This window comes from Alternaria arborescens (assembly GCF_004154835.1).
Source record: "Alternaria arborescens strain FERA 675 chromosome Unknown contig_4, whole genome shotgun sequence".
Lineage (NCBI taxonomy): Eukaryota > Fungi > Ascomycota > Dothideomycetes > Pleosporales > Pleosporaceae > Alternaria > Alternaria arborescens.
This window is the reverse complement of record NW_021167859.1, coordinates 1,172,940-1,191,878: the sequence shown is the minus strand read 5'-3', so window position 1 is coordinate 1,191,878 and position 18,939 is coordinate 1,172,940. Positions and strand designations below refer to the sequence as shown.

General features: G+C 50.6%; 10 protein-coding genes across 10 annotated transcripts; 6 read left to right on the top strand and 4 right to left on the bottom strand.

Annotated features, from left to right (window-relative positions):
* Positions 1-221: 221 nt before the first annotated feature.
* Positions 222-977, top strand: AA0111_g2503 (hypothetical protein; the record flags this gene model as incomplete). Its single annotated transcript, XM_028648282.1, has 5 exons — positions 222-292; positions 377-487; positions 538-617; positions 670-756; positions 805-977. The coding sequence occupies 5 exons, from the start codon at positions 222-224 to the stop codon at positions 975-977; spliced, it is 522 nt and encodes a 173-aa protein (XP_028509867.1).
* Positions 978-1,248: 271 nt separating this feature from the next.
* On the bottom strand, positions 1,249-1,720 carry AA0111_g2502 (hypothetical protein; the record flags this gene model as incomplete). The annotated part of the gene is made up of 2 exons (XM_028648281.1): positions 1,249-1,641; positions 1,691-1,720. The coding sequence occupies 2 exons, from the start codon at positions 1,718-1,720 to the stop codon at positions 1,249-1,251; spliced, it is 423 nt and encodes a 140-aa protein (XP_028509868.1).
* A 155-nt stretch (positions 1,721-1,875) lies between these two features.
* Positions 1,876-4,438, top strand: AA0111_g2501 (Suppressor of glycerol defect protein 1; the record flags this gene model as incomplete). The annotated part of the gene is made up of 2 exons (XM_028648280.1): positions 1,876-1,933; positions 1,980-4,438. 2 exons carry the CDS (start codon positions 1,876-1,878, stop codon positions 4,436-4,438), a joined length of 2,517 nt encoding a protein of 838 aa, XP_028509865.1.
* Positions 4,439-4,739: 301 nt separating this feature from the next.
* AA0111_g2500 (Dihydrolipoyl dehydrogenase) lies at positions 4,740-6,527 on the top strand (the record flags this gene model as incomplete). Its single annotated transcript, XM_028648279.1, has 6 exons — positions 4,740-4,863; positions 4,919-4,998; positions 5,056-5,538; positions 5,585-5,806; positions 5,857-6,382; positions 6,436-6,527. 6 exons carry the CDS (start codon positions 4,740-4,742, stop codon positions 6,525-6,527), a joined length of 1,527 nt encoding a protein of 508 aa, XP_028509866.1.
* A 297-nt stretch (positions 6,528-6,824) lies between these two features.
* Positions 6,825-8,338, top strand: AA0111_g2499 (DNA replication regulator; the record flags this gene model as incomplete). Its single annotated transcript, XM_028648276.1, has 3 exons — positions 6,825-6,957; positions 7,009-7,938; positions 7,989-8,338. The coding sequence occupies 3 exons, from the start codon at positions 6,825-6,827 to the stop codon at positions 8,336-8,338; spliced, it is 1,413 nt and encodes a 470-aa protein (XP_028509792.1).
* Positions 8,339-9,008: 670 nt separating this feature from the next.
* Positions 9,009-9,902, top strand: AA0111_g2498 (hypothetical protein; the record flags this gene model as incomplete). Its single annotated transcript, XM_028648275.1, has 2 exons — positions 9,009-9,554; positions 9,630-9,902. The coding sequence occupies 2 exons, from the start codon at positions 9,009-9,011 to the stop codon at positions 9,900-9,902; spliced, it is 819 nt and encodes a 272-aa protein (XP_028509793.1).
* A 1,469-nt stretch (positions 9,903-11,371) lies between these two features.
* Positions 11,372-12,543, bottom strand: AA0111_g2497 (hypothetical protein; the record flags this gene model as incomplete). Its single annotated transcript, XM_028648274.1, has 3 exons — positions 11,372-11,523; positions 11,574-12,032; positions 12,090-12,543. The coding sequence occupies 3 exons, from the start codon at positions 12,541-12,543 to the stop codon at positions 11,372-11,374; spliced, it is 1,065 nt and encodes a 354-aa protein (XP_028509948.1).
* Positions 12,544-13,392: 849 nt separating this feature from the next.
* Positions 13,393-13,728, bottom strand: AA0111_g2496 (hypothetical protein; the record flags this gene model as incomplete). The annotated part of the gene is made up of 1 exon (XM_028648273.1): positions 13,393-13,728. One exon carries the CDS (start codon positions 13,726-13,728, stop codon positions 13,393-13,395), a length of 336 nt encoding a protein of 111 aa, XP_028509949.1.
* Positions 13,729-14,231: 503 nt separating this feature from the next.
* Positions 14,232-16,399, bottom strand: AA0111_g2495 (Uncharacterized protein; the record flags this gene model as incomplete). The annotated part of the gene is made up of 3 exons (XM_028648272.1): positions 14,232-14,438; positions 14,492-16,197; positions 16,261-16,399. The coding sequence occupies 3 exons, from the start codon at positions 16,397-16,399 to the stop codon at positions 14,232-14,234; spliced, it is 2,052 nt and encodes a 683-aa protein (XP_028509950.1).
* Positions 16,400-17,530: 1,131 nt separating this feature from the next.
* On the top strand, positions 17,531-18,710 carry AA0111_g2494 (hypothetical protein; the record flags this gene model as incomplete). Its single annotated transcript, XM_028648271.1, has 4 exons — positions 17,531-17,631; positions 17,682-17,915; positions 17,981-18,512; positions 18,579-18,710. 4 exons carry the CDS (start codon positions 17,531-17,533, stop codon positions 18,708-18,710), a joined length of 999 nt encoding a protein of 332 aa, XP_028509951.1.
* Positions 18,711-18,939: the final 229 nt, after the last annotated feature.

Genomic DNA, 18,939 nt, shown 5'->3' with positions numbered 1-18,939 from the left:
CTTGGAACGTACAAGTGGCGACGGTAACTTAGGCTTAATGAATGTATCTGAATTAAAAATGTCTGCATTAGGTATTGCAAGCCGAGGCTGCTCTAATTCCGCGCTGACAAACGGGGTACCTAACCTCCAGTGCATACTGTTTTTTATCACGTTATATATAACAGTGATTTGGTACGCCAGAAAAGTCGCAGATATTCTCTTACATAGTATTCGATTAAACAATGGCGGATCCAAATCTCTACAAATACGAATCTCCTCTAAAGGGCTATGAAGGCCTTGAGGCACTACCCGAGTATGTTCTTCCTTGACACATTTTCTGTATCAAACGTCGACTACAGTAGTATTCGTGGTTGAGACAAGGACTCACAATCTATAGCGAAAAGGCTGCAGACGGGAAGTCGTATCTGAATCCACCAGCCGAGATGATGAGCGAAGCGTATGGGTCTTTCGTAGCTCCTCTAGACAACGGCATACGAGGGGGCTTTGAGTAGGTGTCAACGCGGCGAGTCGATTGTTCATGTATCTGACAGTACCCAGCGCCCACATTTACTTTCTCCAATCCGATAACGAAGAGGTCAAATTCGCCAACGAGCTGTGGGAACGCATACGTCGCGAATGTGAGAACGAGATTCATACTTCCAACTTGCACATACGCTGACTGAACACAAGTCCCTGAGCTGCGCATCTATCGAGTATGGGATCGACCTATTGGCCCTCATCCTGTTGCCATGTTTGAGGTTAACATATTCACGCCCGGTATGTACGGCGACTGTTCATTCTGAAACCTTCCCTGATAACGGATAGAACAATTTGGTGCTTTCATTCCCTGGCTTGTCATCAACAGGGGGCCTTTGTCTGTTCTGGTCCATCCTAATACTGATGACGAGTTGAGAGACCACACCCAAAGAGCGATGTGGCTGGGACAACCACTGCCTCTGAGCACAAAGTCATTCAGAGAGAAAGATGAGAAATTATAGGAGCAAACGTGGAGACAGTAGAGTATAGGTATTATTCAGTGCTGTCTTCTGGTGTGCTGCACTCCATTGGCGTCTCTGGCGCTTGGGAAGCCACGTTTTGCTGATGCTGTATCTCTTCAGATACGCCATCCTTACGACTCGTTTCGGCAGCCTCTCCCAGTGGCATGCTCGTGGTACTGTCCGCGCAAGCCCTCAAGATCAATCAACCGATGCTTTTGTAACATCGAAGTGCCCCTTGCGTGTCTGATGGTATCATAGTGCCTGGCTGCTCTCACACTTTGGTCTCGCCCTTCTTCTTTTTCTTCGTCTTCTTCGCCTTCTTCTTATCTCGCTTCTTCAGTCCGCTCATGCCAGCCTTGCAAGCCTCAGCATATCGCGCATAGAAGCCGTCCAAGTCATCTGGCTTGACGACGGTGCTCAACTCGATTTTAGGGATATCTTCCCTGTCGGTTCCCGCCTTCTTGCTGCTCTTGTTGTTGTGCGCGCGGATCAAGACAGGCAATGGCTCTTCAGGATGTGTGTCCCATAACGGGTCATCGGCGACTTTGCTGGCTGGTGGTGATGCAGCAGATGTGTCGAAGGTCATGCGCTTCTGAACTAGGTAGACGCTGCCGTGGCCTTTGGTGCGCGTGTACTCGAAGAGATTGGCGAGCCGAGTGAAGAACTGGGCAGGTCAGTATTTGACAAGCACTTGATAAAATCACATATCGTACCTCGTCGTTGCTTAAGTGTTCTCGCCCCATAATGAAAGTCGTGTGCTATATTATGCGCGCCATGTAGTAGGTCGCATGGTGGGATGCCCGCGGCCGTGGCGTGGAGCGGAGACGCGGGGAAATCTCTCACCCAAACTCCGACTTCTCGAACTTTTTTGCGACCCTAACGTCTCGACCATCTCAATATGCGCCCAACTTTCGGAGGGCCCAAACTGCCCGTTGAGCTGCGAAACCAGCTTGGAGGTGTGTTCGACATGGCCTGGTGATGTTTTATTACTGACACCAGCAGATCCAGCCAACAACAAGCGACGAAACGGTCCGCGCAATGGGCCACCGAATCGCAAAGACAGGCGGAAGGCTGATCGTGTAGAGAAGAAACGCCAGAACAAGCAGGTCAGACGGCCAGCGCCATCGCATCCACACAATGGCCGGGGACCACGCCGTGAAGCCGACGACGACGACGACGATGAGGAGGAAGAGGAAATAGATTGGGACAACATCGAATCCGACGCTACACCACCTCCGATAGCTGCGAAAGAATCGCCCAAGCCGCTGAAAAGCATTCTCAAAGCGAAACCACCACAGCCTGAAGATGCCTCACCGCCACCTGCCAAATTATCACGCGCCGCTCGGGAGAAGCTTGCGCAAGATGATGCCGACATTGCCAAGTTAGAGAAGAAGCTAGGTGTAAAGAGTAAAAAGAGATCCAAGGGAGCGGATGATGGCCTGGACGACATATTTGGCGACCTTGGGGATTTTAGCGACGAAGAAGAGGTACAACCTACAAAGAGGAAGAGGGATGAGGACAATGATTGGCTCGCAAGCAAGAGGCGGAAAGCTCTGGGTCAGGAGTCGAGTGAGGAAGAGGACAGCGGGTCGGAAGGTTCTGAATCAGATGATGAGGACTTGGACCTTGAAGAGGCGGGCTTCGATGAGGATGATGAGACGGAGGATGGCTCTGATGACGGCTTTGGCTCTGAAGAGGACGACGACATGGAGGACGCGGAACCAGAACAACCGCGCATACGAGAGAATCCATACGTCGCCCCTGCAGCGCCAAATGCTCAACCAACCAAGTACATACCGCCTGCGCTGAGGGCACCCCCCTCGTCAGACACGGAGGCTTTGCTACGTCTCAAAAGACAAATTCAAGGTCTCTTCAACAGACTCTCAGAAGCCAACATATTGTCAATTCTACGCGACATCGAGAATATATACCAAAACAACCCTCGAGGCTACGTCAACAATACACTGGTCGACCTACTTGCTAGCATGTTGTCGGATCCCACAGCTCTTCTGGATACCTTTGTAAACTTGCACGCTGGTTTCATCGCTGCGGTGTACAAGGTCATAGGGCCCGACTTTGGTGCACAAATAGTGGAGCGCATCGTCACAGAATTCGACCAACACTACCAGGCGAACAAAGATGGCAATGGAAAACAGACTTCGAATTTGATATCCCTGGTGGCGGAGTTGTACACTTTTCAAGTTATCGGCAGTAACATCGTTTTCGACTACATCCGATTTTTCCTTGATGAGCTCACGGAAATCAACACTGAACTCTTGTTGAGGATAGTCAGAGCAGCCGGCCCACAACTACGACAGGATGATCCAAGTTCACTCAAAGACATTGTTGTTTTGCTGCAAAAGTCTGTGGCAAAAGTTGGACAGAGTAACCTGCCCGTTCGAACAAAGTTCATGATCGAGACGATTAATGATCTCAAAAACAACAAGATGAAGACGGGTATAGCTTCGTCTGCGATTTCTCGAGAGCATACGATCCGCATGAAGAAGCAGTTAGGTACTCTGAACTCAAGGAACCTAAAGGCAACCGAGCCGTTACGCGTTGGGCTGAAGGATATCAAAGACACGGAGAAGAGAGGGAAATGGTGGCTGGTAGGAGCGAGTTGGCGAAATGAGCCAGGCAACGAGGAAAAGCCCGAGGAGCCAAAAGAAGCCGGCAAGACTACAGCCAAGATCGACATTGAGGACGAAGACAGCGAAGTCGACCTCGTGCAGCTTGCTCGTGAACATCGCATGAACACAGACATCCGGCGCGCCATTTTCATCTCCATCATGTCTGCCAGCGACTTCAAAGATGCCCAGATACGATTGAACAAGCTCAACCTCAAAAGATCCCAAGAGGCAGAGATTCCACGAGTCATCGTTCACTGCGCAGGCGCTGAAAAGACCTATAATCCATACTACACTGTTCTTGCCCGCAAGGTCTGTTCAGACCACAAGACACGGAAGAGTTTCCAATTTGCGCTCTGGGACATATTCAAGAGCCTAGGAGAGAAGCAAGACGGTGCAGATGACGATGACTCTGACGACGACGATGCGGGTGGCGACACATCTCTTCGAAAATTGGTCAATCAAGGCAAACTGTACGGCACACTAATTGGACGAAAAGCTCTGCCTATCACTACTCTCAAGAACCTCAACTTCCCGTATTTGCAGCCCAAAACCAGGACTTTTGTCGAGGTTTTGTTAGTCACTACAATCCTAGAGTCGCTAAAGTCATCAAAATCGAAGGACAAGCGAGATGAGCGGGCAGTGCGCGAAGTGTTTGTGGAGGTAGACCAGGCTCCCGAGATGATTGCTGGGCTGCAGTTCTTCCTGAAAAAGGCTGTTAGCAAGACGGAAATTGTCGAGCAGACGGAAAAAGAGACCGTGCGGTGGGCTTGCAAGTCGATAATGGACATGTTGACGAAAGTACTGGCCACGACCACTCTGCAGGAAGATTGAGGAACGGAAAGTAATAGAACATTCACCATCAGATATCGCAAGAATACCCTCTGTTTGCCGTGTATAGTAATGCGAAACCCATTTTGCCGCGATACTTGGACGAAGATGTTACGGAGTAGATGTGAGGCACTTTGTCAGCTTGGCGCCACTTGACCCTACGGAAGCCGCATAGACCTTCCCGGCCGAGCTCCGCAAAAAGCTCAACCACATCTCTCATCCCACGCCCCATCCATTGACGCCTGTCATCCCCGCCGTACACTTTACGGCTTCTCTTGGTAGCGATTCTTCGGTAGTCTCCACCATGTTCCGCTCACTGGCACCCCGCGCCATCCAAAGGGCGACGCGGCCCGTCTCCCAAAAGACATTTTGCGCATCCAACATCTACTTCCAGAACCGGTTACGACGAGGCTATGCGTCGGAAGCTGGTAAGTCGCATTGCCGTAAAGACCGGTACGGGGACTTTTGCTGATTGCTGGACAGAGGACAAGGACCTAGTCATCATTGGTGGTGGTGTCGCAGGCTATGTCGCAGCCATCAAGGCAGGACAGGCGGGCATGAAGGTTAGCGAGAACCGACGTAGAGATTTCGAGGTCCAGAGAGCTAACACACTGCGACAGGTCACCTGTATCGAGAAGCGTGGCTCCCTCGGTGGAACTTGCTTGAACGTCGGCTGCATTCCCTCAAAATCGCTCCTCAACAACTCGCATCTTTACCACCAGATCCTCCACGACACAAAAGGCCGCGGTATCGAGGTCAACGATGTCAAGCTCAACCTCCCCGCCATGATGAAGGCAAAGGACACTTCCGTGTCTGGTCTCACCAAGGGAATCGAGTTCCTTTTCAAGAAGAACAACGTCGAGTACATCAAGGGAACTGGTGCGTTCCAGGACGAACACACTGTTGCTGTCAACCTGGTCGAGGGTGGCGAAACCACTGTCCGCGGCAAGAACATTCTCATTGCCACTGGCTCTGAGGCTACACCCTTCCCCGGCTTGACCATCGACGAGCAGAAGGTCATCACAAGCACTGGCGCTATTGCGCTCCAGGAAGTGCCAAAGAAGATGACCGTCATCGGCGGTGGTATCATTGGACTTGAGATGGTAGGAACAGTTCTCTGACCCACAAGGCATTTCTAACGATTCACAGGCCTCCGTATGGTCGCGTCTGGGTGCCGAGGTCACTGTTGTCGAATTCTTGGGCCAAATTGGTGGCCCTGGCATGGACGCCGAGATCGCCAAGGCGACCCAGAAGATCCTCCAAAAGCAGGGCCTGAAGTTCAAGCTCAACACCAAGGTTACCGCAGGTGAGGTTCACGACGCTGGCGTCAAGGTCAGCGTTGAGGCCGCCAAGGGTGGAAAGGAGGAGACCGTAAGTTCAGCGCAAGCACCTCGATTCAGAAGCATGGCTAACAATCACAGATGGACGCTGACGTCGTTCTCGTTGCCATCGGTCGCCGCCCATACACATCTGGTCTTGGTCTGGACAACATCAGCCTTGAGACCGACGACAGGGGCCGCTTGATCATCGACCAGGAGTACCGCACCAAGATTCCCCACATCCGCGCTATCGGAGACTGCACATTCGGACCTATGCTTGCCCACAAGGCCGAAGAGGAGGCTGTCGCTGCCATTGAGTACATCCACAAGGGTCACGGTCACGTCAACTACGGCGCCATTCCTTCCGTCATGTACACTCACCCTGAAGTCGCCTGGGTCGGTCAAAACGAGCAGGAACTCAAGGAGGCTGGTATCAAGTACAAGAACGGAACCTTCCCCTTCTCCGCCAACTCAAGAGCTAAGACCAACCTCGACACCGAGGGTATGGTCAAGTTCCTCGCAGATGCTCAGACTGACCGGATATTGGGTATCCACATCATTGGACCCAACGCTGGTGAGATGATTGCTGAGGGTACCCTTGCTCTCGAATACGGTGCCAGCTCAGAGGGTAAGTCAACATGCAGTTTCTCGTTTCGTGACAAGATACTAACGATATTACAGATGTTGCTCGAACATGTCACGCTCATCCTACCCTCGCTGAGGCGTTCAAGGAGGCTGCTATGGCCACCTACGACAAGGCTGTTCACTACTAGATTCCCCCTTTTTGGTCCGGCTTTCCTTTATGCATCAGCGACATGATGTTCGAGCTCTCAAGCGCGCGAGCAGGGAGTTGTGAATAGTATTTTGTAGAATATATCTGATGCGTCATGCTCGCCAATTAAAAGCTTGGGAACGATGTGCATGTGATGTGGAGCCGATAAGGCTGAGATACCCTGCTAGTGGCGTTTTGTCGCGTGCACGTAACGCGTACCGCGATTTGGGATATTGATGTCAATTACACCCGCTTCGGACCGTCTTCACCCATACCACACCCTTCGACACAAGACGCCATGAGTAACGATGAGATCGAACAGCGCTGCACTGAGCTACGACATGAATTGAAGGCCTGGGAAAAGAAGTTTTCAGCAGAGAATAATGGCCGAAAGGCGGGACGCGATGATATCAAGGCTAATGCCGAGATTTGTACGTACAGAAGAGTTCCGGTCACTCTACAGTCATGCTGAACGTATGCAGCGCAAATGTACAAAGACTACAACAAACTACGAGTACGATTGTCAAGCAAAGCAGCGCCGCAGACCCCCTCGAAGCGAACCCCAAGCCGAAGAGCGAGCCTCGATGTCGAACGAACACCAAAAGCCGCGCCCAAGCCCACCGTCTCTACACCGTTGAAGAGGAAACGAGAGGACGGTGATGCAATAGAGAACGTAGATCTAGCAGCCGAGCTTCTGTCTCCACAAGGACCTACCGCCATAGGACCTACGCCCCAGCGCGACGGGATAGTTCTAGGTCTCTTCGACATGCTCCCATATGCATATGGCACACCAAGCAAACCGAGGACTGTACTAGGAGATGTGGGGTTAAATGTGCCGCAAACTCCGAGTAGGGGACTTCAAGATGCAGCAAGTGAGACATCACTAGAGTCAAGAGCAAGGGGAGAGCGGACGCCACTGTCGGCGGGGAAGCGGTTTCTTTTGAACCAATTCGTCACACCGAAGAAGAGAAGGTTAGACGAGGAGGGTACACCGTCATCTACGACTCGAGGTCTAGCTACACCTGCATTCCTCAGGAGAGACAATGTGCTGAATGCTATTGACGAGGAGGAGGAGCCAATATCACGACCAGCACCTTGGATGCGACGCGGACTTGGACGTAGCTTGAGTTCCATGATACAAGCGATGAGGAAAGATGAAGACGACAAACTTGATGAAGAGGCGGACATAATGCGCGAACTGGAAATGGAGGAAGAAGGCATCGCCGTCCCCAGGAAACCCAGAGCGTCACAGATACTGATAGAAGATAGCCAAGCTGCTATGCCCTTAGGGCCAGACCGAGGTCTTGAGTCTGACGAAGGCAGTGAGGAAGAACCAGAACTCGGGCCTGATGGAAAGCCACGAAGGGTCTGGAAAAAGAAGGGTTTGAAGAGGCAGACGCGGCGTGTAATAAGTAAGATATTCTGTATCCAACAAACGAGCTACATGACTAACAGTTTTCAGTGCGCCCGAACATTGTAAAGCCCAAGCCAACGCCAGCACCACAGACAAACGACGACCCAGAGGGAGAACAAGCAGGGGTGCCAGAAACTCAAGTACCAGCGGTTCTGGAAGACGAGTTTGGCTCAGACTTGGATGGAGATTCAGACTACGCGAGTGACGCTTCACACACCCCGAGACGAAAAGTGCCCGCAAAGAAGCCAGAACAAGCAGAGGAGAAGCCTGTCAAAGAGAGCGCACTCAAGACGGCGGCCCGCAAGATCAAAGCTACGGCAAACGCAAATTATCGGAGGCTCAATATCAAAGGCAAAGCAGGGACTGGTGCGAAGGGAAAGTTTGGAAGGAGGAGATAAGGGGAAAGGACATGATTTGGGGAACTCAATTCTAGGCACCAGTAGCATGTCTATTGGAACTATGGACCGGTCAAAGCATGAGCATGTTGATTTGCTCTGGCACTGTACTCAGGGTAGAAGATTTCCACAGAAGTAATCTCTGCTGTCACACAGCGTAAGGCGTGGCGTGCTGACTACCCAATCCATCATGGAAGGCAAATTCTGTATACGTTCAAGACAAGACGTCAGCTGCAGTATCGCAAACAAGAGTAGACCAATGCGAAAGCAGACCAGCCGCCAGTAGTGATATTCCCACGCTGAGACAATGTGACCGACTAGGTCATCTGCAGGTATTGGTGCCTGGTCCGCGTGGGATGTCAGGCTTATATCTGGGAAATAATTACAACAGTGCTTTCGCCCTCATGGGTTCTTTCAGCGTGTTTGAGAGCAAGTGAAATAAATGGCATATATTCGTTATAGAACGTTTGAGGGAGGATATGACGCGGCGTGGCGGTTGGGGAGCACGCTAAGCCCAGCACCTCCGACGCCGACGGTCTCCCGACGTATACCACCGAAGCTTCCACTCGCCGCAACAAACACCCCAACCACATCACGAATCCGATCCACTCAATCACCTCGACCAGTCTCTATATCATCGACTTGCACTACCAAAACCGAACCACCGCACACCATGGCTGAAAGGGAACTCTCCACCGTGCTCCAGCAGCTCCACCAGACGCTCAAGTCGCACAACTACCAGCAGTCGACTTCATTACTAGGCAAAGCCAAGATCGCCCTCCTCAACCTCAACGCCCTCATCCCACAAGAGAAGACACCACGGAAACATCTGCAGCTCGCACGTGAGACGCTCGAGCTAGGCGCCATCATCTCCATCCGCCTCAAAGACACCGAGTCCTTTACCCGTTACTTCCAGCAGCTCCAGCCCTTCTACTCCCTGCCAGAGTCCACACTACCCAAGGATGGCAGTAATTCCAGCAAGGTCACAGGTCTATATCTGTTACTGCTGTTGAGCGAGGGCGACTACGCGGGCTTCCACACACTGCTAGAGACGCTCGAGGTGGCGGCTGCGCAGGCCGGCGCGAAGCTCGAGGCTGATCAGTTCATTCAGTATCCCATAAAATTGGAGCAAGCGCTTATGGAGGGAAGCTACGACAAGGTGTGGGTCGAGACAAAGAGCGAGAGGGTGCCTGGCGAGGAGTTTGCTCTGTTTACTGAGGTACGTCACTGCCACTATCATGCCGCACATGCTGTCTTTGTATCATGACTGGGATCGTTGCTAACACACCCTCAGATTCTCATCGGCACTATCCGCAAGGAAATCGCGTCCTGCAGTGAGCGCGCATACCCCTCCATTCCCATCTCCGACGCCAAATCACTCCTCTTCCTCGACTCGGAAGGCAGCGTTGTCAACTTTGCCAAGGAATGCGGTTGGGTTGTCAAGGACGGACGGATATACTTCCCTCAGCAGGAGGACGAATACATGAGCAGAGACATCTTGGTTACAAGCGATCAGGTCATTGAGAACACTCTTGGGTATGCGAGAGAGTTGGAGACCATTGTCTAAGAGAGTGGCATAAAAGAGACAAGGCCAGCGAAGTTGTGGTTTTCGTGGAGCAAAGGAGTAGAGCGGTGTACGATAAAAGCATCAAGACACGTGGAGCGTACTGGCAGCAGACTATGCGCTCGATCATAGCAGCACGAGGAGGAGCAATCTCAATGACAGAACATAGATAATGATCATCATCACCACAAACTATGGACAACAATCCCTCTTCACTGCAGCAGACCGGCACAACTTCGTAGGCAGACGGCTACCTAAAACATAAGTCAAACTCATTGCACATACAGAACAGGGATTGAGTTCTGAGATCACACTTCTGTAGGTTAATGAAGCACCTGTGTATCGATTCTTGTTTTGCAGACAGGACGCCGCGTGTAGGAGCGCAATAACCTGTAGAAACTAACAAGTGTGGTTTGGTAGACGAAAGCATTCTCAGACGCACGCGACCTTTCTTGCAAGTTTCGAAGCGCAAGAGACGTTGCGGATGCATTCTTCGTCCGTCATTTTAGACAATATCGGATGGGATGTTGGTGATAGGAAGAGAAGAGGACATGGCAGAATAGACGACTTGATACGCAAATGATGCTCTTCTAGAGTAGAATGATGGATTTGTGCTTGTACATCTATCCGAAAGAACTTCTCAATCGTGGATGGAGTACGCAATCTCCTTGAGAGGAAACTGTCGAAATACGTTCTTATCGTATGTGTTGGGTTACTTGGCGGTGATTGCCTTTATCGACCCTCTCGTACGATGCCTTAATCTTCTTCTATGTAGACATGCGAAAGTGTGTCATTGAAGTTTAATGTACCAGTCCTTGAACTCAAACCTATCGATTCCTCGATTTAGATTAAAGAAATGAGCGCAAGACTGGTGTAAGATATCCATGGAAAGAGCAGAAAACAAAGACATCGAGACCTGTCTTTCAATTTTGAGGTCGGCCCTCAAAGACTTTCATCGTCTATCTTTAACACAAGAGGACATGAGATCCCGACCACTTCTGGCATTTCTTTCAAAAAAAAAAAGTGTCGAGACGGTCATTGGTGTTGATAACGAGGCGGAAGTCAAGAGAGACGAGTATGAGGCGTTCTGTGCCAATGCCAGCGAAGAAATTTGTGATTACAATATTTCAATTTAAAGACATGATTCGGATATCTGCAGTTTGACCAAGACATTGTGAAGGTTCGTTGGAGATTTGGACCAGAGCTGATATGAAAATAAAATCAGCGCAGCAGGTGTAATGCCATGATGTTTAGGTAAAAGGACTGTGATGGAAAGGAGGAAAAGGCTGGAGAGTAAACTACCTATACTCGGAAGGGCAGAATCGTATTGCCGAGAATCTGTAGCACAGCCGTCATGTACGATTTCTTTTTTTGTCTTGATAAACAATACACTGACGATAAGAAGACGTTGAATTGTTTCATCTGTCATTCAGGTTAAGATTCCGCGTCCCGTATTTACAGTTAAGACTTTCTTAGTCGAACACAACACCCATCCGTCCCTTCGCTTTGTGTGCATTCATCAGCTCGATCATCTTGGGCACTTCCTCAAGCTTAAAGGCGGTCATATGCGGCTTAATGTTATGTTTCGCCGAGAACTCAATCGCCTCCCTCATATTGTAACATGCTAAAGATCGGTCAGCTTCATTGCCTTGGTTGGATAGCGTGCTTGCTTACTCCCGTTACTCGACCCCTTTATTTGATACCTCCCCAAAGCAATATCCAATCCATTGAATTCAAGCGGCTGCTGTGGAATGCCTACAACCATAATCATACTCTGACCAGGCTTAACAATCGCCGGGCAATCGTCATAAGACTTCTTTGACGCTGTGAAATTGACGGCAGCATGTACACCGCCTCCGGTAAGCTCTACAATCTTCTTCTTGTAGTCTTTGTCCGTCATTGAGTTGAAGGTATAGTCTGCGCCGCAGGATTTAGCTTCCTCTATCGCAGCGTCTGTGATGTCGATGCCGATGACTTTGTGTCCCATGGCTTTGGCGTATTGGATACCCATGTGGCCGAGACCACCACATCCGATTACCGCGAGCCAGGAGCCGGCGGGTAGCTGGCAATCTGCGATACCGTGGTAGGCTGTCACACCTGCGCAGAAAAGGGGTGCTGACGTTTTGGGGTCCACTGGAGCAGTGAAGTTAGCACGCGATTAATGCTCGCTTTCTATCAAGTTTGACTGACGGTTCTCGGGTAATATGATAACCTCCCTAGCATCTACGACTGCGTATTCGGCGAAATATCCGTCCGAACTAAATCCTTGTATCTTTGTCTCCCCTGTCGCACACCATGCGTTATGCACATTCTTGCAGGCGTAGCATTCAAAGCAGCAGTCGACCGCGCAAAGGAAGCCTACGGGGTCGCCCTCCTTGAACTGCTTAGCTACCTCTCCTGAGCCGGTTGACACTACTCTGCCGGTCCCCTCATGGCCAATAGTGACAGGGTTTTTGCCGAGAATAAGGCCTTGGTCATTGGGCTCGAAGAGCATGACATCGGAGTGGCAGAGGGATGCGCAGCCCATCTTTACTAGGACCTCGTGCTCGCGCGGTGTTGGGATAGGCACCTCATTCAGGTGGAGTTTGTTGTCTCGCGCGTCGTACTGTTGCGCACGCATGGTTTTCTCTGGCATTGAGCCCATGGTGATGATGTAACTCAAGGAAGATGTGACGAGAATGCTTTGGGTAAGGTTACGTATGCAGTATGGAGGTAAGAATCAGCTGTTCGTGAAAGCCAAATGGAAAGGATGAAGAGAGGGCGGGCAGCATCGACGGAGAATAAAGCAAGATTAAAAAATTCCAACACGCTGTGCAGTGGAGACATGCTGATATGTCTACCTGGTGCAATGGTCGGGAATGGTCTACCGCTGCATGACAGTGGAGTGAGGGTGACCATTCCCGATAACCAAGGAGAAAATCACCCCGCGGCGCGTAGTCACGACTCCGGGATGGAGCATAGCAGAAGCCGAGTGGCGGAATAAAAATCGTTGATGTATTAGTAGTATTATGTCGCTCGAGCGCAAAAGATGAATCTAGACTGGGTATACAAAGGGTATATGCTGACGAGATCGTAGAGTAAAGCACATGGGCTTTTGTGACAAAAGAAACAATGAAACGGGTATCAAAGATTGCTTCCAGTGTATGCAGCGAGGTGGACTCAAGCCCCGCACCTTCCCTCGTCACCATGGCTCGGCAGGCCGGATCTAGACTCCGTGCAGCCTCCGATCCATGCGTGGACCAGGGTATGCGTCGGCAATGCTCCCTTTCTGTCCTCAATGCAGTTGTCGACGTTTTGTTTCTTTCTTTTTCGTATCAATGGGTATCTTGGGGTAATTGTTTTTTGGTAATCAAATGGGTATCCAGGTCGTCGTCGAGGCGACGTTGCGAATAGGCGCTGCGAGGAATTTGTTACAGCGACAACATGTCTCTGCAAAGCCTCGCATTGGTATCGTTCGCACACATGCGATGGGGCAGTCGATAAAAGTGCAAGTTCAACGCACCCAGGGCAGGAATCGAGCCCAAACAGCCTTCTTCTTCTGCACCGGCGGCCGCTTTCCAAGATTGGCCATGTAGAGGGCGTAGCTCCTCTCCATCTTCTCAAAGGCCTCTGCCTTTGCCTTTTCGCATTCAAGCGGGTCGTGGTCCCAGTCCGGGTTGCTTTCTTGAGTGTGGTCGCCGTGGTAGCGAGGAGAAACTGACGGCCAACCGAAATCTCTGACGAGTAGGTCTGTGGGCGGCAAGGACATTTCCATCTTTTCGTCAATGACTGAAAGGTTGGATACGCTAGAGGAGGAGGATGAGGTGGAGGAAGAGGTGGACAGCGACATGGTGGAATGGATGGTGAGGGGGATGCGCGGACTGCGACGCGTAGGTGATGAGTCGATGACGGCCTTGGGTGCGTGTTGTGTGGGCGAGACAGAAGAGAGGCCGAAAAGGGAGCGAAAGTGGAATTATAGAGAGAGTGATAGAAGAAGGTATTATGGGGGGTGCTGTGTCATGGCCTGCAGGCGATGGGTTGGGGTGCGTTGTCGAGAGATGGAAGATCAAGAAAGCCTTGAAAGTTGCGCGGCTTGGAATTGCCAGGCCAGTCAATGCGCGTCAGGGGCGGTTGGTAGCCAGCGCCACACATTCCTTCCAGGCGCACGGCAGTCTCCAACTAGCGACATTAGACCTCATTCCGGCTATGGGACAATGCAAGCCATGACGTGCTAGCTGCCGATCGTCCCCGTGCGTTTAGATTAGCGCACTCATCTAGAACATGCATGCACGTTTCATCTGAGCATTTGAATTGCTGCATCTATCGCTATGACCATGGTACCCGTCAACCACTCTACTTTCGTCGCCCGCTCAGCGTCTTGTCCAAGTTGAATGCCGCCGAAATCAGCGCCAGATGGCTAAACGCCTGCGGTGTGTTGCCCAGCTGCTCTCCCGAACGCGCAATCTCCTCTGAGAATATGTGCAGATGGTTTCCGAAACTCAGCATGTTTTCGAAAATAGTAACCGCTTGCAACAGGTATTTCTCATCGTACGCGCCAGCCTGCCATCGTTAGTAACCAAACAAAATTAAGTGGGGGAACGCATGGCGCTTACTCTTGTCAGGGCCTCGACCAGCCAGAATGTGCACATGCTAAAAGCGCCCTCTTGCCCGCCTACGCCATCGTCGCTCAGGGCGTGGTTGTACCTGTACACCAAACCGGTACTCGTCAGACCGCCCTTCTCAGGGGCCTTGAGTATACGGTCGAGAGTCTTCAGGAACCGAGGATCAGTCGGAGAGATGAAGAAGACCAGAGGCGCAATCAGTACAGCCGAGTCTAGGACGTCGCTCGACTCGTAGCTCTGTATGAAGCATTCCAAGTCCGAGTTGTAGCCCTTATCCATGACTTCTTCATACATCTCATCGCGAATCCGGTACCACTCGGCTCGATGCGGACACGGAAAGCTCCTCTTATCTGCTAGGCGCAGTGCTCGATCAAGAGCCACCCACAGCATCATCTTGCTGTATACAAAGTTCTGCTTCTTACCCCGTACTTCCCAGATCGACATGTCTGACTCCTTCCAGACGGTACAAACATAATCTGCAATCTCCCGGACAAGAAGCCATTGATCGTACGAGATTGGACGTCCGAATCTATTCACAAGATAGATTCCGTCCATCAGTTCACCGTAGATGTCCAACTGTACGTGGAAAGCTGCGCCATTGCCGATCCGTACCGGTCGGCTGGCCCTGTACCCTTCCAGATGGGGTAGTTCGAGCTCCGGTATATCTGTGCCGCCCCAGATGGTCATCATGATCGGCAAAGCTCCTTGTCGTGCTTTGGCCTCTTTAACGCGCTGGAAGATATAGCTTATATAAGCTTCTGCTTCGTTATTGAATCCCATCCTGAGAAAAGTGTAGATCGTAAAAGACGCATCGCGCACCCACGAGTAGCGATAATCCCAGTTTCGCGACCCACCAAAGTCTTCGGGCAGGGAGAACGTCGGCGCCGCAACAATCGCTCCGCTGGGCTCAAAGGTCAGCATCTTGAGGATCAGCAAGCTCCTGGTAACCACCTCTTCCCAACGACCCATATATTTGCTTTGCTCTATCCACCTAGCCCAGTACTTCTGGGTGCTGGTTTGCAATTCTTGGACTTGTTCCGTCTCGATAATGTCTGGACTATGGTCTTCTGCATCACGCAGAATGAAGGACACGGCCTGACCTTCTTCCAAGGTAAAATTAGCCGTGACGCCTACGCCTAGATCTTGTGGCTCTGGTGACTCCTCGAAGACCACCCTTGGGCATACACCGTCAGGTGCATCCCCACAATCGATCGTCGCATTGAGCTCCAGGGATAGATCTTTGGATCTGAAGATGACTCGTTGCAGACCACGTCCCTGAGCGCTCTTACCCATGTCTGCGATCTCGGTAGTGTGTTTGTCTTGTGCATAGTTGAAAGCAGGGAAGACCTCGACGCACACTTCAACTTTGCCCCGCATACATTCTACTCGCCTTACGAGCCACTTCTTTAGATCGGGGCGCTCGGGAACGCTTCCTGTATGGATGCTTGCGACGACGTTTGCATGATATTTGGCATCCCAACTTTTGTCGTTTGGTCGAGGGAAGAAGTCCACGACGTTCATGACGCCCTCTTCCTTCAGGTAGCGTGTCTGGAGAACATTGCTCACGGGCAGATACTGTTGCTTGGTTGTGCAGGAATCGTCGCCAGTTGGACCTATTGTAAAGTGGCCACCCTTTTCTTTGTCCAGGATCCTGCAGAAAACGGATGGTGAGTCGAAGTAAGGCCAGCACATATAATCTTGAGTTGGACGTATGAAGTCAGTATATGTCGATACACGGCTGGTACGCGGAGATCACATACCTATTCCACCATCTGTCGCAACCATGGCACAAGTCCTCATATTTCCGATCAACCCATAGTCTTCGATCGGCATATATCCATTCGCTGAGCGCCTCGAGGTAGAGGTAGAGGTCTGAGGACCCGATGTGACTCTTTCCATCTTTGGATTTTGCATTTCTTCTACCTTATGGCTGTGTTGTCTGTATAGCTCGGTGCCGCTATCTCTATCTAACGGTAGAGGCGTGCGGGTGAAGGATGCGTTAATGACATCCTGGAGAAGCCGCGTGCCGGGTGAACCGGAATCCATCTTACCATCGGTAGATTTGGACATGCTCAGTACACTAGGCCGGAATAGCTGGATCGTTGTAGATACCACTGCAGGCGGAAGAGTACAAGCGGGCCGATCAAGTTATAACGATCATCGTGATGCTGTATATCGGAAATGGCTGAGCCAATGAACGACGATCGTAATTGTGACGTCACAAGCTTCCGTCGTTCGACCTCGCTCCCACCTTCACTCGCATCAGATGCAGCAGCCATCATGTTGTCGCATTATCGCATTTTACACATCATGCTCAGTGTAACTATGGCCTCCAGACATACTAATAGACACGTCTTCTATTTTGGTATTCTTGGACATCAAACTAAGAGCTGCATCAAGTACTATGTCTCGCGTTCCAATAAACTCGTGGACACTCTAATCTCCAATCGGATGATAACAAACTATTACCACGAATCACAGAATCGAAGCAGAAAGCCTTCAAAATAACGTTTTTGTCTAAGTGAAGATACATACTTCTAGGCACATATACTGTCCAATATCCTTGATCTCAACAGCAGAGAACAAGTTGCCTATTTTGATGTCGATATACTCGCTATATCCTAGGACAAGACCGAACAGTTGCATATAACTTAAGCTCGTATAAGGCATCTGAGATCCCAGCTTTGAACTAACATCTGATAATAAACCGTCGAGCTATGAGTTTTTCCACTCGTCCTATCGCAGAAATGAAGCGACACCGGCATGAGCTTCTCGCCATAGTCTGGCTTGTTCTTCTTTTTTATGCTGTTGAGAATGCAGATTGTCGCAAGACACCAATGACGTCACGACATGTCCTTACATGTGAGAATGCCAGCCAACGAATAACCCAAAACGTCACATCTGGTAATTACAAACATACGTGTATTACAATAGAAGAAAGTGGTTAAATGAAGTTTCCAGCTTCTTTCTTCTACACTCCGCCCAAAACCACTTCGACACCACCGCGTCTCTACAGATCTATAGCCCAACATGCAATCAATCCTTCACAAAGTCGTCGGACCCAAAGAGGTCCACCCGGAGAACCTCGACGGACGAGTCGCTGTGGTTACTGGTGGCGCTCTTGGAATCGGGTACCACTATATCTTCTCGACTGTTGAACTACCACTAATTTTCCCTGCAGCTACGAAGTTAGTCGCGCGCTTGCCCTCGCTGGCGTAAAAGTAATTATGGTAAATCGCAAAGAAGAACAAGGCTCCGAAGCAATCTCTAGCATCAAGAAAGAGAAGGCAGATGCCGACGTTGAATGGAAGCATTGTGACATGGGCAGCCTCAAGGAAGTCAAAGAAGTCTTCTCTGGGTTGCGCAATTCACTCGAGCGTCTCGATTTCCTCGTCCTTTCTGCTGGAATCAACACGTTAGTAACACTCACGTAACGAGATGCATGTAAGACATGAACTGACTTCGTACACGAAAATCCAGGAACCAATATGGTGAAGACGCTGATGGTATTGATCGTCACTTTGGCGTGAACTACCTAGGCCACTTTTATGTTTGCAACCAGCTATGGCCAGTGCTTCGGAAGACGGGAAAGGTGGGGACCAAGCCGGCACCACGAGTCGTTTTCGAGTCAAGTGAGATGCATCGCACAGCGCCATCAGATGTGCACTTCGCAAGCATGGACGAGATCAACGATAGTTCCATGGATCCGACACGGCTGTACGGACGCACTAAGCTAGCCATGATCCTGTTTTCAAAGTTTGGTCTGCGAGACCGCGTTATCGAGCCCAACGGCGACAACGTATACGCTCTCGCCGTGCATCCAGGTGCAGTCAATACAGCTATGCAGCAGCAGTGGAAGGACGCATATCCGGGAATTACCGGCAAGCTACTGTCGAATGCAATGCTTTTTGCTGGTCGGGACGTTGAGCAGGGTTCATACAGTGCGCTTTGGGCATGCACATCGGACGAGATTGAGGAGAAGGACATGAATGGATTCTATTTCAGCGACCCCGTAAGATACATCTTTGGTTTTGATGCTTGTTCTCTACTGAACTTATCGACTGACGTATGATTACAGGGCCAACCAGGCAAAGAGACCTCTCAAGCCTGTGACGAGAATCTCGGTGCTGCACTGTGGGATCTGAGTGAGCGGATCATCAAAGATAAACTGGGTCAAGACGCGCTTGTAGACTGGGCTAAGAAGGAGTAGAGCTGTGAGGCTAGCATGACAAGCGCAGGTTCAACTACGTTCATCCCACCATGTAATGAGTAATGATTAATATAACTACTACAATGTTCAATACCCTATCAAAGCCTGCAATAGTCTGATAATGCTGTTTATGTCACATGAGCTCTGGTTTCAAAACCTAAGAGACATGAGGCCAGTTGCTCCTTTGGAAACATTGCAATTTTTCCCTGAAAGGGTCTGGCCGATCCGT